Genomic DNA, 23837 nt, shown 5'->3' on the forward strand with positions numbered 1-23837 from the left:
AAAATACGCTTTCACCACTGCCACCATGGTGGAGAATTAATTACAAGGCATGTTCTTGCCAGAAAAATGCACCCCAAATTGATACATTGCATTATGATGTTACTTACCCAGAATTCCTCCACAGGGTCTCTGACTCTCCCTCCAGAGTAGCCATGCAAGTGCTTGCTTCTGGTGCAGCAACAATGGGATCTGAAAAGATTAAGTACGGAATGTAAAGTGTAATTGCCGTTCAGAGACATTGCTCTCAGACATTTCTGTCCTCAATGCCAAGTTGATCAAACAGTCAAGTTCTGTTTTAGGGCAACTGTACACTCAGCACTTGTCTGTCAGTTTTCTTTCCAAACCAATACAAACATCTCAGAGTGGTACTAGTTACTCTGAGATCAGACTTTTTGCAATAGCAAGACACTATAAATGTTACAAGACAGATTAACTTGTGCTAGTACTTCACAAACAAGCTGGAAGAAATTTTTAAATGTACAATATTTGTAAAGAAATATGAAAGATCTTTTATGAGCATGTCATTTTAAAAGCTTTATTTTACTATGAAAGAGATCACCGTCTGAGAAACAGATCTATCCAGTGTAGGAAAGTTTAAAAAACAATAATTGAGTTTTTATCCTTGGGAATCATGTCTAGCAAATAATGCAACTTCTGACCCTGTATGTTATATTATTGTATAAGCATCCAAACTAATTTATCATATGACCTGTAGTGGAAATCTGAGGTGTTATTGAGAGTAAAGGAATTTTTTCATGACTAACTACATTTATCAACCATCAACTTCTAATAATGTTGGAGGAGGTCAAGTTTGACCATTTATTCATTCTCTTAGTATTCCTCTACTATATAGGACTGATTTCTGTACTTGAGTAAGGAAAAAAGCTATTTTTAATAATGAAATAGTCATCTGATTGTGGCAGAGAGTTGGCAATGGCATAGCTATCAGCATTTTTATAGAGTAGCTGTCACTATAGTTCTTCATGAGGATTAAAGAATGACAATTAAATCTGCCCAGCAGGGACAGACTTTCTTTTGGTTCCCCAGACTCTGTTCGTGCAATACTGTGGCAAAAAGGGCTAATGTGATCTTTGGCTATATAAACATGGGAGTAGTGAGTATATGGGTGATTTTATCTCTGTACACATTATTGGTATGGCTGACACTGGAATACTGCACACAAGTCTGATATCCACATTTTAAAAGAGGATGTTGAAAAATTAGCTTATCAAAAAGATTGAGAGGTGACTTGATTACAGCATATAAGTACCTTCACAGAGAAAAAATGCCAGATATTAAAGGGCTCTCTATTCTAGTAGAGAAAGGTGTTAACAAAAACAAACGGCTTAAAGCTGAAGCCAGACAAATTCAAATTAGAAATAAGGCACAAGTTTTTAAAATAGTGAGGGTGACTAGCCACTGGAACAAATTACCAAGGGTGGATTCCCCATTTCTTGGAGTCTTCAAAGGCTGGATGCCTTTCTGAAAGATGTGCTTTAGCCAAGTTATGCTTTGGGCTCAATACAGAGGTAATTGGGTGAAATTTAATGGCCTGAGACATACTGGAAGTCAGATTAGATGATCTAATGATCTTTTCAGTCTTTAAACTCTATGAAACTATGAATTGCTAAAAGGCTTTGCAGCACATATCTGCAAAATTTGGGAGCTAACTGTACTTACCACCCTTCACTGTCTATTCCATAGGGAGTGCTCTAATCTACAACACAGCTTGGGCTAAATTCTATGGTAGGTTAGAGTACATACAAAAAGAATAAGAAGTGGGCAGCTGTGTCTGAGACCAGCACAGAGGATCGCAATTAAGATGATGATCAGAGGAAGAATGAGTAGTAGAAGAACTGTGAAGAGATATGCACTGTACTACTCATGCCATGTAAAGACAGAGAACTTCAGTCTCTAAGCTTGTTCACTTAACACCTTTCACTAGTGCCAGACTCACTATTCAAACCATCTCAAGTTATTTTCCTGCAGGGAAAAAACCATATGTGATTATGTATTAAGAACTGTATCATAATGCATACACACAAGGGGGCTGAATTATGGTTGTCCAGGCAGCCTTAATCTGGCATTTCCTAACTGTCGAGTAAGTGACTTTACATCCTAAACAACATTATTTCAGCATAGTTTTTGTATGTCATATTTAGACTAAAGCAGCACCCAGAGAATCAGGATCAGAGCCCCATTGTGCTAGGTGCTCTGTAAATACATACATAGACATGGCCTCTATCCCAAAGACTTTACAATCTTAGAGAAGAAGAAAAGTGATAAGGTTCCAATGTAGCTGACAGAACGCTAAAAGTCTTCTGGTAAAACTGAAGATTCATACGTCACTCGCAGTACTGCAGTTTGCTCTTCCTACAAAAAAATGATAGGAGCGAAGGACAAACCTCTGCTTTTTATTGATGCACCTCTTGGCTTAAGTGGAACAGTATACATAAGGCAGTACATTTGTCTAGGAATAGGTAATACGTTGGAATTGCCCATTTTATAGCATAATCCCTGACATTATGTTTCATAATGGAGATTACATGAAACTGTGAATCAAATTGAGTACTGCTCTCTCTTGCTACTGGCTCACCTTCAACCCAGATGGGTCCTCAGCCACAGTCTCCTCTGTGGGGCAGGATTCTAGAGATCTGTGAAGATGGTTAATGGCATCACTTGTGGCACTGTGCACTGCCCTGAGTCGATCTTCAGTCATTCTGCCTCCGTACAATCCCTGCACACTGGCGCTTGCTAGGAAAAGGCAGCACAGTGAATGAGCACTGTTTATAGCACTAATTCCCACTAATAAGCTCAGAGGCTAAAAGGCATGGTTAAATGGCTACAGGCTTCCAGAAAACACCACAGTGCACCTCCCGGTAACAAACATGGATGAGTGTGATTAAAAATTGATTGTTTTATTTTTTAATTTAAGTTAAATAGAGGTTTATTTTTAAAAAAACTTAAATGTGAAATTGACAACACAGGTTAAAGCTTAAATCTATTAAAATCATGTAAAAATAAACATTAAGCAAACATTAACAAAAAACATTAAGCAGTACATGTCTGCTGCCAAGTTTTAAAGACAAAAAAAATCAAACCATTGAACTAGTGGAAGTTACTGGCTAAGCACCTGGAGCCAGAGTTTGTTGAAGTGCTAAACCAGCTTTTGTCAGCAGGTGCAAAAAGAATATTTTCTTCATTTCAGTTTATTCATCTAGTTCTTCAAACCTTAAGAAACCAACTGGGTGTTGAAAAAACAGAAACGTTTGTTTTCCCCTCTTCCAATCCATGAATAAAAACTAGGTGTTAGAGGATGAGATCTATTAGCTTTAAAATCTGGAAGGACATGGTGACCAGAAACAAATCAGTTCAATTCACTAACTACAGATAATACTTCCTTTGTTTAATAAATCAGTTTTAAATGCAAAACATGCTTTAATAAATTTTGATGAATTTTTTTCTTATGTATCCAGAACATTTTAGTTTTATTTAATAAAAAAATTAAATGGTGCTTTTGTGTATTTTTGACTGAATTTGAATTTCCATCCAAACAGAGCTTAACACAAATCACAAGTAAAATTAATCATAATCGAGTAAATAAGAAATTCTTAATTTTTAAATTTTTATTAAAAATGATGAATTATGCATCTGAATAAATGTAAATTAAGCTATATAAATGCTTAAATAAATGTGTATAGATATAGAGAGGAAAAAAGGACAAAGTGTAGTGTAAAAGCTATATTTAGTTGCAAATAAACATGTTTTAATGGTTACCAACCAATAAGAATCCTTTCTTTAGAAAAACTAAAGAGTACAATGCAAAACAAAATTTAAACTGATGATTTAAATCAAGATTTCCGGCTTGCTGTTTTAAATAACCTTGATTTAAATCAAACCACCCTGCAAGGAATTAGTATTTGATCACACTGCCTAATCCCCATGGGCAACATAGAGCTAACTTTTTTCATATATCTTATAGGTCACCAAACCCACCTACCCACGGAGTTCTCCACTTGGTTCAGGATGGAGAATAGCATACTGGGATCTATACTCTGCTTAATGAAGGACCACGTCAGCAGTTTGCCAGAAACCAACCTAACAAAATAAAGCAAAGTTTCTGACTCCCCGATGTACCCAGATATTCCTTCTATCAGGATTTACTCCTCAAGATACCTCATTGTACTTTTCTCTACACTAAGATTCTATGGAAGAAAGCAACTAGAAATTTACTGGAATAAGCTCTTGCTCATCCACAGAGTTTAGGATTCCCTCCAAACTGCTGCTTGATTATGGTACCTAATCTGAAAAAAGCCAACTGCTAGCTAGCAAGTAGGCCTAGTTTCTTGCTGCCCACTCAACCTTACCTCCATAGACACTACTGTAGTATTGACTGGGTCCCAGAGAGGGAGCTGAGCTGCAGCCATGCAATCCTAGAGAGGTTTTAGCAAGAGGATCCTGGAATGGCTGTGGGTTTTTCAGATGCACAGACTTGGATGGTTCAGTGGTCGTCCTGCTGAATGGGTTGCACAGAGATTCTTCCTGATTGTCACTACTCACACTGTTCCCTGTTTGAGAAGGGAAACATTCAAGGTTAATCGCTCGGCAATGGACTTTGTAGTCTCTCAGCTTTAGGTCAACATTTCAAGTGTGGCACAGTGGAGAAGGGACCAAAAGGTTTCACTTAACAAGGACCATTCAGTGGCGTATTTGAGACATGGGAGTCTCAGTTCTGTTCCCAGAGGATCTGTCCATGTTACAAGGGGTGTCCTTCTTGACACTCTCAGCATGTACAAGTGCCCAGGAACAAATGGCCCAGTGAATCTGAGAGGGTCCATCTCATCCACAGGTGATTAATACAGTTAATTAGGTTAGTGAATTAGCATACAGGATTGTGAAGAAACTCCAAAAGTATCCGCTCAACCACATCTGGCCACAAAATGGCAGATGAAGTTTAGTACATTGTACACCTGAGGCAAAATAATTGAAATACCTTGTACAAAAAGTAAGGTTCTCAACAGAGAGAAAAAGTTAACCCTTAGGATACTGGTCAGTTAGACACAGGTGACGTACATGATTTGCCTTAAGTCATACAGTCAAGTACTGGCAGAACTGGAACAGAATCCAGAAATTCTGGAGTCTAGTCATGTGCTCAAGTCATGAGAGAAAACCACCTCTCAATTAAAAAAAATTTAAAAAAATAAAATAATCAACTTTAATACATTCCTTCATTCATTTTCAGGTGTTTCAATTAATATGCTGTGTCCAGCTTCCTAGCATTCCCATGGCTCTATATATGCAACACACCATGTATGAACTTATACCTTATGTACACACTGTAGTCGGACACACCACTTGGCAAAATACTGACCAATCCTCTTACCTGCCTCTGCACTTTCTGCTGTTGAGAGGCTGAGAGCACTGAGCGCAGCTTCCAAACCCTGCACTTGCTTTAATAATCTTTCGCCTTTATCCGGTAGGGCCTGAAGATTCACTGTCGCCAAAGTGCTCTGAAAAACAAAACCCAAAAATCCATGTCTTATCTACTTGGTACTGATATCCACCCCCAACTACTTCCAACCAGTCTCCTCTACACAGAACAGTAAAAAGTAAAAAGGGTAAGACTTGCATTCTAGGAAGTCAGATATTTTAACCTAATTCTGCAATCTCCAAAATATTTGTAAGTGTAACGTAGTTCGTATAAGGATTATATCAATCTCTGGAGCATCTTTAACCAGAAAATAAGATAACTATTATTAAATTTTAGGGGAGGGGAATTAGGAACCCCTGATTCCCTAAGATTATGAGAAGGGGAACACAACCAGCATAGCCTAAAGATCTCAACAGCTCTCCAAGGCACTAAGTCTAGATTGCTTTCTTTATTCATTATTTTTACTCCTTTCTACACCATGTTATCCAACAGAAGCAATAGTTCTAGTAGCAAGATCTAAATTCTATTTTGACTTATGCGGGATCAACAGAATTTCTAAGTTTTCAGATCTTTATAATTAGTAATTATGAACAAAAGCGAAAGAACACATCTTGTTTTCTCCATCCCAGAGTAAGCATGCAAAGCTGGAATCATAAATATTCTCCACGATGTCTTTTTAAAGTCATTTTTCCAAAGTATTACCAAACTTTTAAAAAGTGAACATGGCTGCAGTCTCCTCCATTTGATGCAATTTTGGGTGCTTCCCAAAATAGGTAGACAGACATGTACTAGCACTTCTCAAGCAAAGTTGCAAATAGCACTCAGGCTAGTCTCCTAAGTACAATCCTGCCTGACCCCAGGTACGGATTTGCGGAACTAGCCCTAGCTGTTGCCCATCCCACTGCAGCCACACGACTATCTGTAGTACGCTAGGTCGAGCAGAGATAGCACGTGTCTACTCACTGTGGAAAGCGCTCCCTCAGCTGCTATGTAGACACAGCCTAAGGTGCAGCCCATATGCTGCTGACATGGCCCTCAGAGAATACTAAGTACCCCCAAGCTAGAGGATATGAAGTTCTCTCACACAGTGTTTTAAGTGTATATAGATCCAACTGATTTGTGTCTAGCCTGAGTTTTCAGAAGCCTGAAGTGATCACCTTTCTCTAAGTACTCCAGAGAGTACTGCCTTACATATACTGCTCGGTAGGGGTTATTAGTTTTGACTGAGCTGATGCAAACAGCTGCCTCGAGACTGGGAAGAGCAAAAGTGAAGTGTATAATAGAAACAACAACCTTTTTCTGTTTCAGCTGGACTGTAAGATGGTTCTGAAGGGCTTTGGTGTCCAGGGTTTCTTCCTTTTGCAAAGATGTTGCAACTCCTGAAGAGGAAGAGAAAATCCTTTGCTCACTCTTCCCAGATGTTCTCTCACGAACCTCCCCCTGTTGCAAATCCAATACTGACCCATCAGGTTGGTCTTTGCCCAACTTGGAAGAAACAAACACAATTTCACCTTCATCACTGTTAGTATTTTGAGTTACATATTTTCGCTCCCCTGGCACTATTCCTGCCTTTGATGGTGCTGGCTGCGCAACTGGGCCTCCTTCAGAGGGCACTTGGAGCAATGCTGATGGTATTGACAAGTCTGTAGCCTCCTGGAAAATCACACACTCTCTGGGTGTCACATTCTTCTCTCTAGCCTTCCCACCAGCATCTACCTTCACTTCTATTCCTTTGCCCCTGTTGCTTTTTGAGTCTCCCTTTCTGAGCTGCTCCTCTCTCAGTGGCTCAGTGCTTGTTTTTTGGCTGTCAAGGCTTGGGGATGAAGGCTTCAGTTTCCTTTCTCTATGCAAGGCATCTTTCACTGGCTTCGCACATGCCTCCTCCTCTATTTGCTCAGAGGGTTTCTCAGACTCTCCACTGGTGCCGTATTTTTGTTTATCCCCAGAAAGGTTTCTCTCTTTCTGAGCCTCAGACTGACTTGATTTAGCTCTGGTCCCTGTTCCCTTCCCAAGTTCTGTGTCACTCCTCTTCTCCCCAGACTGTTTTTTCTTAATCTTCATTCCCACTGGATGCTCTCTTCCCATCTGGGATTCAGATGTCAGTTTCTCCTCCTTCTTTTTATCTAATGCCTGCTCTCTCTTTTCCTTCTGTTTCCCTCCTTCGATGTTATTTTTTTCCCTGTTGCCTTTATTAAGTAGCTTCCAGGAGGACAGTTCACAATTCTTGTCTAGAACTTTGAATGGATTTCGCTGACCATTGGGATTAAGGAATAGCTCTGATGCATACTGGGATTCTGCATCTACTGGCGGTTTGATGGCTTTGGAATCCTGCAAAAATATGCAAATAAAATTATTCTTTAGAACATGAATTAGGAAAGAATATTACCCCATCCACACCCTCAACCATGCCATAACCCACTCAAGAAAGATCAGATTCTGGGAATATCACCCTTCCCATAACTCCAGCTAGGCTGTGTCAGAGCCGCCATCCTTCTGTTCAAGTACTAGTAAGTGCCTGGCTGTAGAAGGCACTAATGAGAAGCATAAAGCTGATTCCTTGCACCCACTGCCCCACCTCAGGGACTAAGCAGGATGTCTCATCAACCATGCAGCCTCTGGGAATGGGGATAGGAGAAAAAGAGAAGAGACCACAGCTGGATACTGAACCCAAGTTGCCCACAATCCAGAGTACTCCCTGTACTTTGGTCTGAGGCAGTTAGTTTTATCTAAGCCTGTAAAGAGAGGCCCCTGCGTGAAATATTTCATTTTAAGAACAGCGGCTTGACACCTGAAATCCAGATGGAGCATTGCACGCTGGAACCGATAGCCCGTCGCAGGTTGAACTACAGGTTGCATAGTGGACAAATGTAAACAATTGCATGCTGTGAGCAACAGAGAGCTTAAATATAAATGACACACATGTACCTGCCATGGGATGCTCCCACACCACCTCTTCCCTTCCATCTTACTTTTAAGGCATCGATAGTATAGCCTAGTAGACAATAAAAGAAACCATGAGCTCCGAAAGCAAGTTTAACACATATACCAGTATGTTCCATCACAGAGAATCTTTACAAATTCAGTTTGCACAGGCAGTGTCCCAGACAGAGTCTCTGGATCTGCACTTTACAGGGATTTGTCTGCATTTAGTATATCGCTCAAGACCTTTGGAAAAATAAACAAGATCAAATTTAGTAACTGCCCAATGCATAGCTTTCTATAATATTAAAATCCTCTGGATACATTCATTTCCTCTGCTTATAGTTCCTCTCTTGTCTTGAAACAAAAACTGAAGGTGTGGTGACACGGAACATTCAACACGATTCAGTCATTGATTACGATCAAAGTCTTGGGAACCCCTCATGGTTTACCAAAGCCCAAATTTCTTTGCCTTTTAAGAGATGGGCTGTGCAATGCATTTCTCTGAAGCCGGGGGCGGTGGGGAAAGGAAGGCGTTTGGCTATGGAATAAGAGGGAGGCCTCTTTTTTAATTTGGCAGCTGACAAACAGAGCTCTGTGAGATGCTTTTACTGGATTGCAGCTGTTTTCTATTTAATCATTGGTTTCAGAGTAGCAGCCGTGTTAGTCTGTATTCGCAAAAAGAAAAGGAGGACTTGTGGCACCTTAGAGACTAACCAAGCTTATGCTCTAATAAATTGGTTAGTCTCTAAGGTGCCACAAGTCCTCCTTTTCTTTTTATTTAATCATTGTGAATTTTAATTGAACACATGTTGAGAGCTTATGTGGGATATAAATATAAATAAATAATTGTACCAAAGAAAAACCTTTTATGATAACATGACATTGTTACAAGTAAATAATTGGATCACTGAATAGAATAAGTTGGTTCTTAACATGAAAGGAGCCAAAATTTTGAAAGTTATTGAATAAATGAATCAAAAAATGGAAGAACAATGATAAGAAAGCCTTGTTTAAGTTTTTCAAGGAAGGCATTGGGAGTCAGAAAATTGGGTTCCATTCCACCACCTACTTGCTTAACTTCTTAAACTCAAGTTTCCTAACCGTAAAAAGGGGTAATACCCATCTCATAGGAGACTGTGCACAAGCAATTAACAAAAATATGTTAAATCAATGTCAAAACTACAAGTAGCATTAACTTGCATATAGATTGTATTTATACATTCACATATAGATCTATCTATCACCTATATGACAGAAATACCCATGTGACAAATTGGGGTAGCATCTGATTAATAATCACACACCTGTGTGATTTATCACATAACTGTAACACCTGCCAAATAATCCAACTCCCCAGGATTTATTTTAACATTTCCAACTGCTGAGCAGCTTCAAACAGTTGATGCTAAACAAACAAACATCATTAATCTGCCAAACAAATGTTTCCTCCCCACCCCTACTGTAGAATTTCCCTCAAAAACCATACATGTCAGAGACCTACGATGATCTTGGGCCAGTGACAACTTTAGTGTCCAATATCCAATGGCCCAGCAGGACTAGAAATGGGATATTGACATCACTGAAGGGGAGATCTGAGCCTTTCTAGTGGGACCTGGCTCTCATTTTTAGTCCTGGGCTGGCCAGAGCTAGACTAAATTATGACATTTTTATGTACAGGATTCTATTTTACACCATTTATTAGTGTTAATTCTCTCTGTCTGAGCTCAGCCCATTTGGACTCATGCTGACCAAGACACAGGCACAAGGACACAAAAAATAGTACTATGATTTTTTTAAATCTCTGTAATGTTCCTAAAATAGATTTTCCTGTAACATGTGTGTCATACAGAGACTACAGGACGACACTCTATAAAAGTTATACCAGCACTTGTTTCGGATGATCTGGATAACTCAGAAATGGCTTTACCACGCACGATTAATGTGATCATCACAAACTCATGCCAATAAAATTCTTATATCACATCACTGTTTACTATCTATACAAACTATGTCTAGCCAATAGAAACTGAACTTTGTTGGGAGCTGCTTTTTGTAGGCCTTGCAGTGTCCAACACACATACAATCCATCCAATGATATCTACAATTTAACGTTGTAAGAATCAGACTGTTTTAAAATGATGCCAATTTCAGTACAACAAAGACATCCTTCCTCAATCCAGATATTTACATTCTGTGCTCTTAGGAACTGGAACCTGCCATATTTGAAAAATAATATGCAAACCTGCAGAAATGTATACACCAAGCAGGATAGTGATCAGGCTGTGCTGCCACAAGAAGGAAGAGTTATCCTAACTTTTCAAATTAATAGGAATTACATGCTGTACATGTTCCCTTTGGACAAACCTACTTGTATTCTTCTCTGTCCTGTTGCTGAATCAGAACTTGCAGCTCCACCATGTACTTCTCATGGATCAAGCAGTAGGAAGCAGGAAGGCTGAAGGTGGGGGGAAAAGATTTGAGCTGTCTGAGTAAGAGCAATAGCAGAAACAAATGCTTAAGGCAAAATCCTTAGAGGAAGATCTCAAAGACACCTTTGTTCAGAGACATGTAGGAGGTCAGGTTCACCGAACTAACAGCTCTTTGTCGGGGCTCCCCAAACAGCCCCCAATTCACTTAAAATTAATAAAAGAGCTAATCCCTTCTCTCTCTTAGTTTCCAGCATTTAAGACACGAAATGCCATTTATGTAACAAAAACAGTGGTTTTCTTGAACACATGATTAACTCAGGTCTTCTGTATTGTTTTGGTATAATTTATAAAGGGGTAGTCAAGATGGGAGACAATTGAATCTCTGGTTTCTATATAGAAAGATTAAGAGGCAAGATATTGATATTACTAGCCAATCTGTGGGTGAACTGCAGGATGGTCTATGGCTACATCTACAAACCACAGCATTTTGTAACCCATGATGAGTATATATGATGCAGATGGGCATCCGAGTTGAAGGTGTGTAGGCTAGTTGGAGATACAGGCTGACATTTTACATCCTGACATATCTCCTTTACCATGACTACAAAAAAGTTGATAACTGTTAATCAGTTGGTGTGATCAGTCTGCTGCCTATCATGATGACTATTATCGCATTGTTCCTTTGTGTTTCCCTCACTTATCTGTATCACTTATCTTAGTCTTAGACTGTGAGCTTTTTGGGTCAGAGACCATCTTTTTGATCTGTGTTTGTACCACAGCTAGTGCAATGGGGTCCTGGCCTCTGACTGGAGCTCCTAGGAACTATGATAATAAAAACATTAAATAATAGGATACTCTACAGGCTCTCTGTGGGGATTAGGATGTTTCTGCCTTCCTATAAATCCGTTCCACACTCAGATTATATGTTTAAACTGCAATGCCCCTCAGAACAAATATACAGCAGCTGCCTTTGCTTAGTAATGAATATTGTTATAATGTAATCTGAGAGCGGATCCAACACTGGAAAACCTAAGGTGACACACACCGCATCCCAGGCTGTGCCGTGACAGCTCAGCATCACCCCAGAGGATGGGGCGAGTACGTGTGCAGAACAGGAACCTCCGCGTCCCTAAACCTACTGTGCAGCGAGGGTGAATCCGCAGGGCGCCTGGTCCTGGACCCCGCACATGTAGAAGCTTTTCCCTTTGTTTGGCCCATCGCAGACGCCTGTTTTCAGGAAACAGAGAGACCCTGGTGGGGGGGGGGGGGGAAGAAAAGCAGCCTTGTGAGACTCAGCCTCCCAGCATCCGCTCCACTCTGAGACCCGGGGCTAGGGCGCTCCTCCAGCCCCGGGGATATCCCCAGCCCCAGGAGACCCCCCCACGCCCAGTTTGGGGACCCCGCGCCAGGGACACCCCCCCCCCGGGGAAAAAAAAAGAAGAAACCCGGGCCCAGGGAGGCCGCCTCAGAAAAGCCCAACCCCGACCCGGGGGACCCCGCAGCCCCCCAGGCATGTCACGGCGGCTCCGCCCCTCACCGTGCCCCGCGCACCGCACCGCCTCCATCCCCAGGCCTCAAAGCTCCCGCGCGGTCCCGGCCCCGGCAGAGTCTCCGGAAAACGCGTCCCGCCGACCCCGCCCCCGCTCTGGGAGTCAGCCAATCCGACATATGGATCCGGCCTCGTCACTGACACAGTGGCCAGTAGGAGCGGGGCGGGAGGATGGCCAGCCAATCGCAGCGGGGCACAGCCCTCCAATCTCTCCGTCTCTCTCTGCGCGGGCCCTCAGCTTTCGAATGGTGGGGAAGAGGCGGGCAAAGCTAAGGGGGCAGGTCATTGGTGGGAAGCCAACCAATGAGACCTGGCGAGAACTCCTCCTTGCCCTCCCCCGCCTACACACCCCGTGGGACGCCCCGTCCCACCCCGAGGCCGGGTCTTGTGCGTGTTTCCCGATGAAGAAACCTGCTCCCCGCCCCCGGCGCGCGGTGCCCGCTGCGCACGCAGCTGGAGCACAAGGTGCCTTGCAGTTGCTCTGCTCGTGCCGGGCGTGTCCAGTGCTCCTTGCCTGCCTGCACCATTTCTGATCTGCCCCTGGGGAAGGGCTGGATATTTGGCCCAGGGCACCGGGCAACTCCCCCCCTGCTCTCGCTAGAAATGGCACCGAGCTGTACGGCTGGAGGGGACTTCAGTAGATCATGTCGTCCATCCATCCCCTTGCGCAGAGGCAGGATTAGGGTGATCAGATAGCAAGGGTGAAAAATCCGGAGGGGGTGGCGGGCAATAGGCACCACCTATATAAGACAAAGCCCCAAACGTTGGGACTGTCCCTATAAAATCAGGACATCGGGTCATACTAGGCAGGACTAAGTAAACCTAGACCATCCCAAATGTGTTTGTCCAACCTGTTCTTAAAACCCTCCAGCGACAGGGATTCCACAACCTCCCTTGGAAGCCTCTTCCAGAGCTTAACCACCCTTACAGTTAGAAAGTTTTTCCTAATATCTAACCTAAATTTCCCTAGCTGCAGATTAAGCCCAGTACTTCTTTTCCTACTGTCAGTGGAGATGGAGAACAGTCAATCACTATCCTCTTTGTAACAGCCTGTAACTTATTTGAAGACTGTTATCAGGTCCCCCTCAGGCTTCTTTTCTCAAGACTAAACATGCCCAGTTCTTTTTAACCTTTTCTCATAGATCAGGTTTTGTAAACCTTTTGTTGCTCTCCTCTGGACTCTCTCCAATTTGTCCAAATCTTTCCTAAAGTGTAGCACCTAGAACTGGACACAGTACTACAGCTGAGACCTCACCATTGTCAAGTAGATCAGGACAATTACCTCCCATGGCTTACATTCAACACTCCTGTTAATATACTCCAGAATGATATTAGTCTTTTTTGCAACTGCATCACATTGTTGGTGCATATTCAGTTTGTGATCTATTGTATCCTCCAGATTCTTTTCAGCAGTACAACTATCTAGCCAGTTATTCCCCATTTTGTAGTTGTTTATTTGATTTTTCCTTCCTGAGTAAAATACGTTGTACTTATCTTTATTGAATTTCATCTTGTTGAATTCAGACCAATTCTCCAATTTGTGAAAGTCATTTTGAGTTCTAATCCTATTGTCCAAAGTACTTGCAACCTTGCAGCTTGGTGTCATCTGTAAATTTTGTAAGCATGCTCTCCACTCCATTATCCAAGTCAATGAAAATATTGAATAGTACTGGTCCCATGATTGATCTCTATGGGACCTGTCAAGGTTCCTCCCCGACTCTGAACTCTAGGGTACAGATGTGGGGACCTGCATGAAAAACCTCCTAAGCTTATCCTTACCAGCTTAGGTTAAAACTTCCCCAAGGTACAAAATATTACCCCCGTTATCCTTGGAATGGCTGCTACCACCACCAAACTAATACTGGTTACTGGGGAAGAGCTGTTTGGACGCGTCCTTCCCCCCAAAATACTTCCCAAAACCTTGCACCCCACTTCCTGGACAAGGTTTGGTAAAAAGCCTCACCAATTTGCCTAGGTGACTACAGACCCAGACCCTTGGATCTTAAGAACAATGAACAATCCTCCCAACACTTGCACTCCCCCTTTCCTGGGAAATGTTGGATAAAAAGCCTCACCAATTTGCATAGGTGACCACAGACCCAAACCCTTGGATCTGAGAACAATGAAAAAGCATTCAGTGTTTTACAAGAAGACTTTTAATAAAAAATAGAAGTAAATAGAAATAAAGAAATCCCCCCCTGTAAAATCAGGATGGTATATATCTTACAGGGTAATTAGATTCAAAAACATAGAGAACCCCTCTAGGCAAAACCTTAAGTTACAAAAAAGATACACAGACAGAAATAGTTATTCTATTCAGCACAATTCTTTTCTCAGCCATTTAAAGAAATCATAATCTAACACATACCTAGCTAGATTACTTACTAAAAGTTCTAAGACTCCATTCCTGTTCTGTCCCCGGCCAAGACGACTACAGACAGACCCAGACCCTTTGTTTCTCTCCCTCCTCCCAGCTTTTGAAAGTATCTTGTCTCCTCATTGGTCATTTTGGTCAGGTGCCAGCGAGGTTACCTTTAGCTTCTTAACCCTTTACAGGTGAGAGGAGCTTTCCCCTGGCCAGGAGGGATTTCAAAGGGGTTTACCCTTCCCTTTATATTTATGACACGCCCCCCAAATCTCAGCTAGGGTGAAACACTGGCTGGGATTTCTTCCTGGAGCTCTAGGAAAACAGAGTTAATAAGACACATGCATCTCTAAATATACTACCAAGTACATAAAGACTAACAATATTTTCCACATCTCAAGGACGATTTTAACCAGTTGATTCTGGGAAACTTTCACGGGAGAGTGCATCAGCCACTTTGTTAGAAGCTCCTGAGATGTGTTGGATGTCGAAATCAAAATCTTGGAGAGCTAAACTCCACCGAAGAAGTTTTTTGTTAGTTTCTTTGACGGTGTGAAGCCACTTTAGTGCAGCATGGTCGGTTTGCAGGTGGAAACGCCGTCCCCAAACATATGGGCGTAGCTTTTCCAGAGCGTAGACAATGGCATAACATTCTTTTTCAGTGACTGACCAGTTGCTTTCCCTCTCAGACAGTTTTTTGCTGAGAAACACTACAGGGTGGAATTCTTGATCAGGTCCTTTCTGCATTAAAACTGCTCCCACACCACGCTCGGATGCATCTGTGGTTACTAGGAACGGTTTGTCAAAGTCTGGGGCCCTTAGTACAGGGTCAGACATGAGTGTCGCTTTAAGCTTGTTAAAGGCCTTCTGACACTTTCCGGTCCACTGAACAGCATTTGGCTGTTTCTTTTTGGTTAGGTCTGTCAGTGGGGCGGCGATTTGGCTGTAGTGCGGTACAAATCGTCTGTAATAACCGGCCAAGCCTAAGAAGGATTGAACCTGTTTCTTTGACTTTGGGACAGGCCACTTTTGGATAGCATCCACTTTGGCCTGTAGGGGGCTGATAGTTCCTTGACCCACCTGGTGTCCAAGGTAAGTCACTCTGTTTAGGCCTATTTGACACTTCTTAGCCTTAACAGTTAGTCCTGCCTCCCTTATGCGCTCAAGGACTTTTTGTAGATGTTCCAGGTGGTCTGCCCAGGAATCCGAAAATATGGCCACATCGTCAAGGTAGGCGACTGCATATTCTCCTAATCCCGCTAGGAGACCATCTACAAGTCTTTGGAAAGTGGCGGGTGCATTTCGCAGCCCGAAAGGGAGTACATTAAATTCATACAGCCCGAGATGTGTGATGAAGGCTGACCTTTCCTTGGCAGATTCATCTAGCGGTACCTGCCAGTACCCCTTGGTTAAGTCCAAGGTAGAGATGAACTGGGCCCTTCCCAGTTTCTCTAATAGTTCATCTGTGCGTGGCATGGGATAGTTGTCTGGGCGAGTTACAGCATTTAGCTTACGGTAGTCCACGCAAAAACGTATTTCCCCATCTGGTTTGGGAACTAGAACCACTGGAGATGCCCATGCACTTTCAGAGGGGCGGATTACACCCATCTGTAACATATCCTGGATCTCCCGTTCTATAGCAGTTTTAGCTTGAGGAGACACCCGGTAAGGTTGGACCCTAATTGGGTGAGCATTACCTGTGTCAATGGAGTGGTATGCCCGTTCAGTCAGTCCTGGGGTGGCTGAGAACGTTGGCGCGTAGCTAGTGCACAGCTCCTGGATCTGCTGTCGCTGCATACGCCCAAGGGTCATGGAGAGGTTCACCTCTTCCACACCACCAGCACATTTCCCTTCGTAGTAGACACCTTCAGGCCACTCAGCGTCGTCTCCTCCCTGGGCTGTAAACTGACAAACCTTTAATTCTCTGGAATAAAAGGGCTTTAGAGAATTAATATGATACACCTTAGGCTTTCGGTTGGAGGTGGGGAATGCTATGAGATAATTAACAGCTCCCAGGCGCTCCTGGACCACGAATGGCCCTTCCCACGATGCTTCCATTTTATGGGCCTGGAGCGCCTTTAAGACCATGACCTGGTCTCCTACTTTGAAGGAACGCTCTCTGGCATGTTTATCATACCAGGCTTTTTGCTCTTTTTGAGCATCCTGTAAGTTTTCTCTAGCAAGGGCTAAAGAGGTTCGGAGGGTGTTTTGTAGGTTGGTTACAAAGTCCAGAATGTTAGTTCCTGGAGAAGGTGTAAATCCCTCCCATTGCTGCTTCACCAACTGCAATGGCCCCTTAACCTCACGGCCATATACAAGTTCAAATGGGGAAAACCCTAAACTGGGATGTGGTACAGCTCTGTAGGCAAAGAGCAACTGCTGCAATACTAGGTCCCAATCATTGGAGTGCTCATTTACGAATTTACGTATCATGGCCCCCAAAGTTCCATTAAACTTCTCCACCATGCCATTTGTTTGATGATGGTAAGGAGTGGCAACCAAGTGATTTACCCCATGAGCTTCCCAAAGGTTTTTCATAGTTCCTGCCAGGAAATTAGTCCCTGCATCTGTGAGGATGTCGGAGGGCCAACCTACCCTGGCAAAAATGTCTGCTAGTGCCTGGCACACACTTTTAGCCCTGGTGTTGCTTAGAGCTACTGCTTCCGGCCATCGGGTGGCAAAATCCATGAAAGTCAGTATGTACTGCTTTCCTCTGGGTGTCTTTTTCGGAAAAGGACCCAGAATATCCACAGCTACTCGCTGAAATGGAACTTCAATGATGGGGAGTGGCTGGAGAGGAGCTTTGACCTGGTCTTGGGGTTTTCCCACTCTTTGGCACACCTCACAAGACTGGACATAGGTAGAAACATCCTTGCCCATTCCCTCCCAGTGGAATGACCCCCGCAAACGGTCTTTGGTCCTGTTCACCCCAGCATGGCCACTAGGGTGATCATGGGCTAAGCTCAAGAGCTTGGCCCGGTATTTAGTTGGAACTACCAACTGTCTCTGAGGATGCCAGTCTTCCTGGTGTCCCCCAGAAAGAGTTTCCTTGTATAAAAGTCCTCTTTCTACAACAAACCTGGATCGATTAGAAGAGCTGAGAGGCGGTGGGTTGCTCCGTGCCGCCGTCCAAGCTCTCTGGAGGCTTTCATCTGCTTCCTGTTCGGTCTGGAACTGTTCCCTTGATGCTGGAGACATCAGTTCCTCATGGGATTGTGGACCTAGGCTTGGTCCCTCTGGAAGCGATATAGGGGATGGAGCTGTTTCTGTTGACTGTGAACCGCTCTCCGCTGGTGTACTATGTTGGGATTCAGGCTCCGGCTGAGCCTCTTGTGTAGGGTTATCGGCTGCTGCCAGTTCAGGTTCGGTGGGGCCCTCTGGTGTTGAGGTTGCAAGTACTGGATTCAGTGCTGACACGGGGTCTGGTGTTGGTTGTTCGGCTGGTTCCGGTTCTGGGACTGGTTCCGTCTGGGTCTCTGGGACTGGATCCACTACTGCTGTTGCAGACATTGGCCTGGGGTCCAGGTCCATCACCTCTGACTGGGTCCTGATAGAAGTTTCCGGAACAGAGCTAGGCCTCACGGCTTGTTTAGCCTGGTTGCGGGTGACCATTCCCACCCTCTTGGCCTGCTTCACATGATTGGCCAAGTCTTCCCCCAACAGCATGGGGATGGGATAATCATCATAGACTGCAAAAGTCCACATTCCTGACCAGCCCTTGTACTGGACAGGCAACTTGGCTGTAGGCAAATTGAAAGAGTTGGACTTGAAGGGTTGAATCGTCACTTGGATCTCTGGGTTGATTAAATTGGGGTCCACTAAGGAAGCATGGATAGCTGACACTTGTGCTCCGGTGTCCCTCCACGCGGTGACCTTCTTCCCGCCCACACTCACAGTTTCCCTCCGCTCCAAGGGTATCTGGGAGGTATCTGGGCCTGTGGACCTCTGGTGTGATTCCGGTGCAATGAACTGTAATCTGTTGGGGTTCTTGGGGCAGTTGGCCTTTACATGCCCCAGCTCGTTACACTTAAAACATCGTCCAGCTGACGGGTCACTGGGGCGAGGAGGGTTGCTGGAGAACGGGGGGGTGGGACGATAAGGGGTCTGGAGGGTTCTTTGGGAGGTAGGTGGGGCTTTGGGCGGCCCCCGGTAATAGGGTGTGGTCTGGGGTGGTCCCTTCTGGTCTCCGCTCCAACTGCGACCAGTTTTCTTCTTCTCTGCCACCTCCACCCATCTGGCTCCAATCTCTCCTGCCTCAATTACAGTTTTGGGTTTCCCATCTAGGATGTATCTTTCTATTTCCTCAGGAACACCCTCTAAGAATTGTTCCATTTGCATTAGGAAGGGCAAATTTACTGGAGATTCAACACTTGCTCCTGATATCCAGGCATCCCAATGTTTTACAATGTGGTAGGCATGTCGGGTAAATGACATGTCTGGTTTCCACCTTAGGGCTCTGAACCTCCGACGAGACTGCTCGGGTGTTATCCCCATTCTGACTCTCGCCTTGGATTTAAACAGTTCATACTTGTTCATGTGTTCTTTAGGCATTTCAGCTGCCACCTCAGCTAAGGGTCCACTGAGCTGCGGCCTCAGCTCTACCATGTATTGGTCAGTAGAGATGTTGTACCCAAGGCAGGCCCTTTCGAAGTTTTCTAAGAAGGCCTCAGTATCATCACCTGCCTTGTAGGTGGGGAACTTTCTGGGATGGGAAGTGGTACCTGGAGAAGGATTGCTAGGGTTTGTTGGTATATTCTGCTGGGCCTTTATCCTCTCCATCTCCTCCACATGCTTCCTCTCTTTTTCCTTCTCCTCCTCCTTCAGCCGCATGAGTTCTATCTGTCTTTCATGTTCCCTTTGTTTTTCCTCAGCCTGAAATTTGGCTAATTCCAGCTGTAGTCGAGCTGAGGATTTGGCCATTCTAACCTCTCTGTTTTTAACTAACTTTACACCCGAGGTTTAGAAATAAACAAACAAAACTTGGCTGTAAAATTTTGCTGTGCTGGAATAGAATACCTATTCTCTGATAGTGATTGTCAGCCTACAGAAAAAGACAATTCCCTTGTCTCTGCTCTGGGCCCAAATTAAAGCAAAAAACCTCCAACTACTTGGAAAACTGCTTACCCAGCCCAAAGAAAAAAAAAATTTCTTTTCAAACCTGTGCTCCTTGTAAAACAAAACAAAAAAATCAAAATCCTAAAAAAAAACCCTGCCACTTTTGTTTCCAGGCAAATGGGTAGAGCACACACCCCCTATTTACTTTTAGGAAGAAAAGAAAAAAAAAAAACCTCTGGGTTGGAAGACTGTGAATTTCCCTGCAGGAGTTAAGTACCCTGCCTCCAGGCAAGAAAACCTGCAATTCACAAGATAATCCCCTTTTGTCTCTGCTTGGCCACAAAGCAGAGAGAAACCAAGCTGCTTTCAGTTTCAAAGCTGCCTTCTGGACTTCCTAAAAATTCCTTTTTAAAATCTGTATTTCTAGTTCAAAAAATCTCAACTGGATCTCAAAATGATTTCAGGTTAATCCCACCACTGTGCCACCATGTCAAGGTTCCTCCCCCACTCTGAACTCTAGGGTACAGATGTGGGGACCTGCATGAAAAACCTCCTAAGCTTATCTTTACCAGCTTAGGTCAAAACTTCCCCAAGGTACAAAATATTAAACCTTGGACAGGCCGCTACCACCACCAAACTAATACTGGTTACTGGGGAAGAGCTGTTTGGACGCGTCCTTCCCCCCAAAATACTTCCCAAAACCTTGCACCCCACTTCCTGGACAAGGTTTGGTAAAAAGCCTCACCAATTTGCCTAGGTGACTACAGACCCAGACCCTTGGATCTTAAGAACAATGAACAATCCTCCCAACACTTGCACCCCCCCTTTCCTGGGAAATGTTGGATAAAAAGCCTCACCAATTTGCATAGGTGACCACAGACCCAAACCCTTGGATCTGAGAACAATGAAAAAGCATTCAGTGTTTTACAAGAAGACTTTTAATAAAAAATAGAAGTAAATAGAAATAAAGAAATCCCCCCCTGTAAAATCAGGATGGTATATATCTTACAGGGTAATTAGATTCAAAAACATAGAGAACCCCTCTAGGCAAAACCTTAAGTTACAAAAAAGATACACAGACAGAAATAGTTATTCTATTCAGCACAATTCTTTTCTCAGCCATTTAAAGAAATCATAATCTAACACATACCTAGCTAGATTACTTACTAAAAGTTCTAAGACTCCATTCCTGTTCTGTCCCCGGCCAAGACGACTACAGACAGACCCAGACCCTTTGTTTCTCTCCCTCCTCCCAGCTTTTGAAAGTATCTTGTCTCCTCATTGGTCATTTTGGTCAGGTGCCAGCGAGGTTACCTTTAGCTTCTTAACCCTTTACAGGTGAGAGGAGCTTTCCCCTGGCCAGGAGGGATTTCAAAGGGGTTTACCCTTCCCTTTATATTTATGACAGGACCCTACTAAATATACCCTCCCAGTTTGACAGTGAACCATTCGTTGATAGCTACTCTTTGAGTACAGTCTTTCACCCAGTTTTTCATTGACCTTAAGAACGTAAGACAGGCCACACTGGATCAGAGCAAAGGTCCATCAAGCCTAGTATCCTGTCTTCCGCCAATGGCCAATACCAGGTGCCCCAGAGGGATTGAACAGAACACGTAATCATCAAGTGATCCATCCCCTGTTGCCCATTCCCAGCTTCTGGCAAACAGAGGCTAGGGACACCAACCCTGCCCATCCTGGCTAATAGCCATTGATGGACCTATCCTCCATGAATTTATCTAGTTCTTTTTTGACCTTATAGCAATTTCATCTAGATCGCATTTCCCTAGTTTGCTTACGTGAATGTCATGGGGACTGTGTCAAACGCCTTACTAAAATCAAGATATATCACATCCACTGCTTTCCTCCATCCACTAGGCGAGTAACCCTGTCAAAGTTAAGAAATCAGGTTATTCTGGAGTAATTTTTGTTATTGACAAATCCATGTTGGCTATTCCTTATAACCTATTTTTCCTCTAGAGGCTTAAAAATGATTGTTTAAACATTTGTTCCAGTATTTTTCCAAGTATCAAAGTTAGGCTGACTGGGACTTGCGGGGGCAGCCAGGCTCCAGCTGGAGCCTGCAACCCACCCATGACAGCCTGACTTTCTTGTCAATTTCAAGGCTCCAGCATGGAGCCATGAAATTGACAAGAATGACAGCCAACAGCTGATGTAAGTAACCCTCAGTGTCCAGGGGGACATTACATCGCCCTAACTACACCAACATAAGCCTACACCTCTTGTGGAGGTGGAGTTATGTCTGTGTAACAGGGCATTTACATTGGCGGGAGCACAGCAGTAGTGTGTACAGGGACATAGGTTGATGTAAGCTGCCTTATGTGGACCTTACTCTGTAGTGAAGACCAAGCCTCACTCTCACAATACTCTCTGAAGTAGAGAGCTAAGTATTTTTATTCTCATTTTACAAATGAAGAAATTGAAACACAGGAGTGAAGTCATTTGCCCAAAATCACACAGAGAAATTCACACCTCTGAGCAAGGTAGTTATACGGACCTGATGTAAATTTGTAATGTAGACCTGCTCACAGATTCAGCTAGAATTAGGATTCAGGAGTAACCAGAAGCAGAATGCTGGTGGCAACAGGGCCAAGAGATGAGAGTAGATCAAATAAATGTAGTATAATTTTTGACCATATTAACCATTTTTAAAGTAAATTTCATACTGCTGAGGTGCCAGACTGAGAGCCTTGGCAAAGATAAGGTACAGCATGAACAGCAACAACAGCAGACCTTCCTGGATACTGTTCCTTGCCACTGTGCCTCAACTCAGTGTATTTTTTTTCACCTTGGAGTAGCTAACACGTGAGCTATCCTAAGGTAAAAAAAACAGTGAAAACCAGGCACTTTAGTTTTACCATGAGGTAAACTCACCGAGGTCAACCCCTGGACAGTGTGTAGGGCTGTTTACCTTGTACTTTACCTCCTGGTAAAACAACATATTTTAAACAAGAAGATTGTTTGCGGTTCCTGGGAAGTAAGTGACAAGTTTTGGAACTGAAGGACTTGGAAGCACAGCCGCAGGAGATTGTGAGATAATGCTGGCAATCTCTCCAGACCCAAGTCTGATGATCCAGACCTGAGCTGCATCGAGATTGCAAAATGTCTGGGCTCTGACCTGCATTACAGCAGGACTCAGGATCTGACTCACCCCCTTAGCAGGATCTGCAGGCCAGAGTCAGAGTGGTCACTGGCCTGAGTGAGACTAATTTCTGCACGGACCAAAGTGGGCTTGAACCTGAGTCTGAATTGGGGCTTACTGTGCTATGTGGACTTACCCTATGATAAGATTCCCAAAGTGGGGGACCATTTAGTGCCAATTGTGATACTAGTTTATGTAATGTAGAGGCTTGTCCACTGAGAAACGGACTGCAACAAATCAAACTCATTGAAGCCTTGTCTACATTGGACTTTCCCCTAAAATTTCCCATTTTTGCATACAGCAGTGAAGTTCAACCCAGAGGAACGAATGGTGAGAGCACTTGAGTAGACAGGACACAGGCATTTTTAACACTGTTAGAATCATAGAATCATAGAATATCAGGGTTGGAAGGAACCTCAGGAGGTCATCTAGTCCAACCCCCTGCTCAAAGCAGGACCGATCCCCAATTAAATCATCCCAGCCAGGGCTTTGTCAAGCCTGACCTTAAAAACTTCTAAGGAAGGAGATTCTACCACCTCTCTAGGTAACACATTCCAGTGTTTCACCACCCTCCTAGTGAAAAAGTTTTTCCTAATATCCAACCTAAACCTCCCCCACTTCAACTTGAGACCATTACTCCTTGTCCTGTCATCTTCTACCACTGAGAATAGTCTAGAACCATCCTCTTTGGAACCACCGCTCAGGTAGTTGAAAGCAGCTATCAAATCCCCCCTCATTCTTCTCTTCTACAGACTAAGTTCCCAGTTCCCTCAGCCTCTCCTCATAAGTCATGTGTTCCAGACCCCTAATCATTTTTGTTGCCCTTCGCTGGACTCTCTCCAATTTTTCCACATCCTTCTTGTAGTGTGGGGCCCAAAACTGGACACAGTACTCCAGATGAGTCCTCACCAATGTCGAATAGAGGG

General features: G+C 43.7%; 1 protein-coding gene across 3 annotated transcripts in view; it reads right to left on the bottom strand.

Moving 5' to 3' along the window:
• TTF2 (transcription termination factor 2) overlaps window positions 1-12448 on the bottom strand; it is a 35619-nt gene extending 23171 nt beyond the window's left edge. For all 3 annotated transcript variants that reach the window (XM_084649206.1, XM_084649207.1, XM_084649205.1), the window contains exons 1-9: window positions 12320-12448; window positions 11922-12033; window positions 10722-10808; window positions 8357-8423; window positions 6725-7759; window positions 5384-5510; window positions 4368-4568; window positions 2597-2754; window positions 108-189 (exon numbers count right to left, since the gene is read on the bottom strand). In XM_084649206.1, the coding sequence (XP_084505332.1) occupies window positions 108-189; window positions 2597-2754; window positions 4368-4568; window positions 5384-5510; window positions 6725-7759; window positions 8357-8423; window positions 10722-10808; window positions 11922-12033; window positions 12320-12347 (1897 nt within the window). In that variant the 5' untranslated portion in view covers window positions 12348-12448. The remainder of the gene's footprint in view (window positions 1-107; window positions 190-2596; window positions 2755-4367; window positions 4569-5383; window positions 5511-6724; window positions 7760-8356; window positions 8424-10721; window positions 10809-11921; window positions 12034-12319) is intronic.
• Between the last annotated feature and the right edge of the window lie 11389 nt (window positions 12449-23837).

The sequence above is a fragment of the Lepidochelys olivacea genome, assembly GCF_965140295.1.
Source record: "Lepidochelys olivacea isolate rLepOli2 genome assembly, chromosome: 1".
NCBI lineage: Eukaryota > Metazoa > Chordata > Testudines > Cheloniidae > Lepidochelys > Lepidochelys olivacea.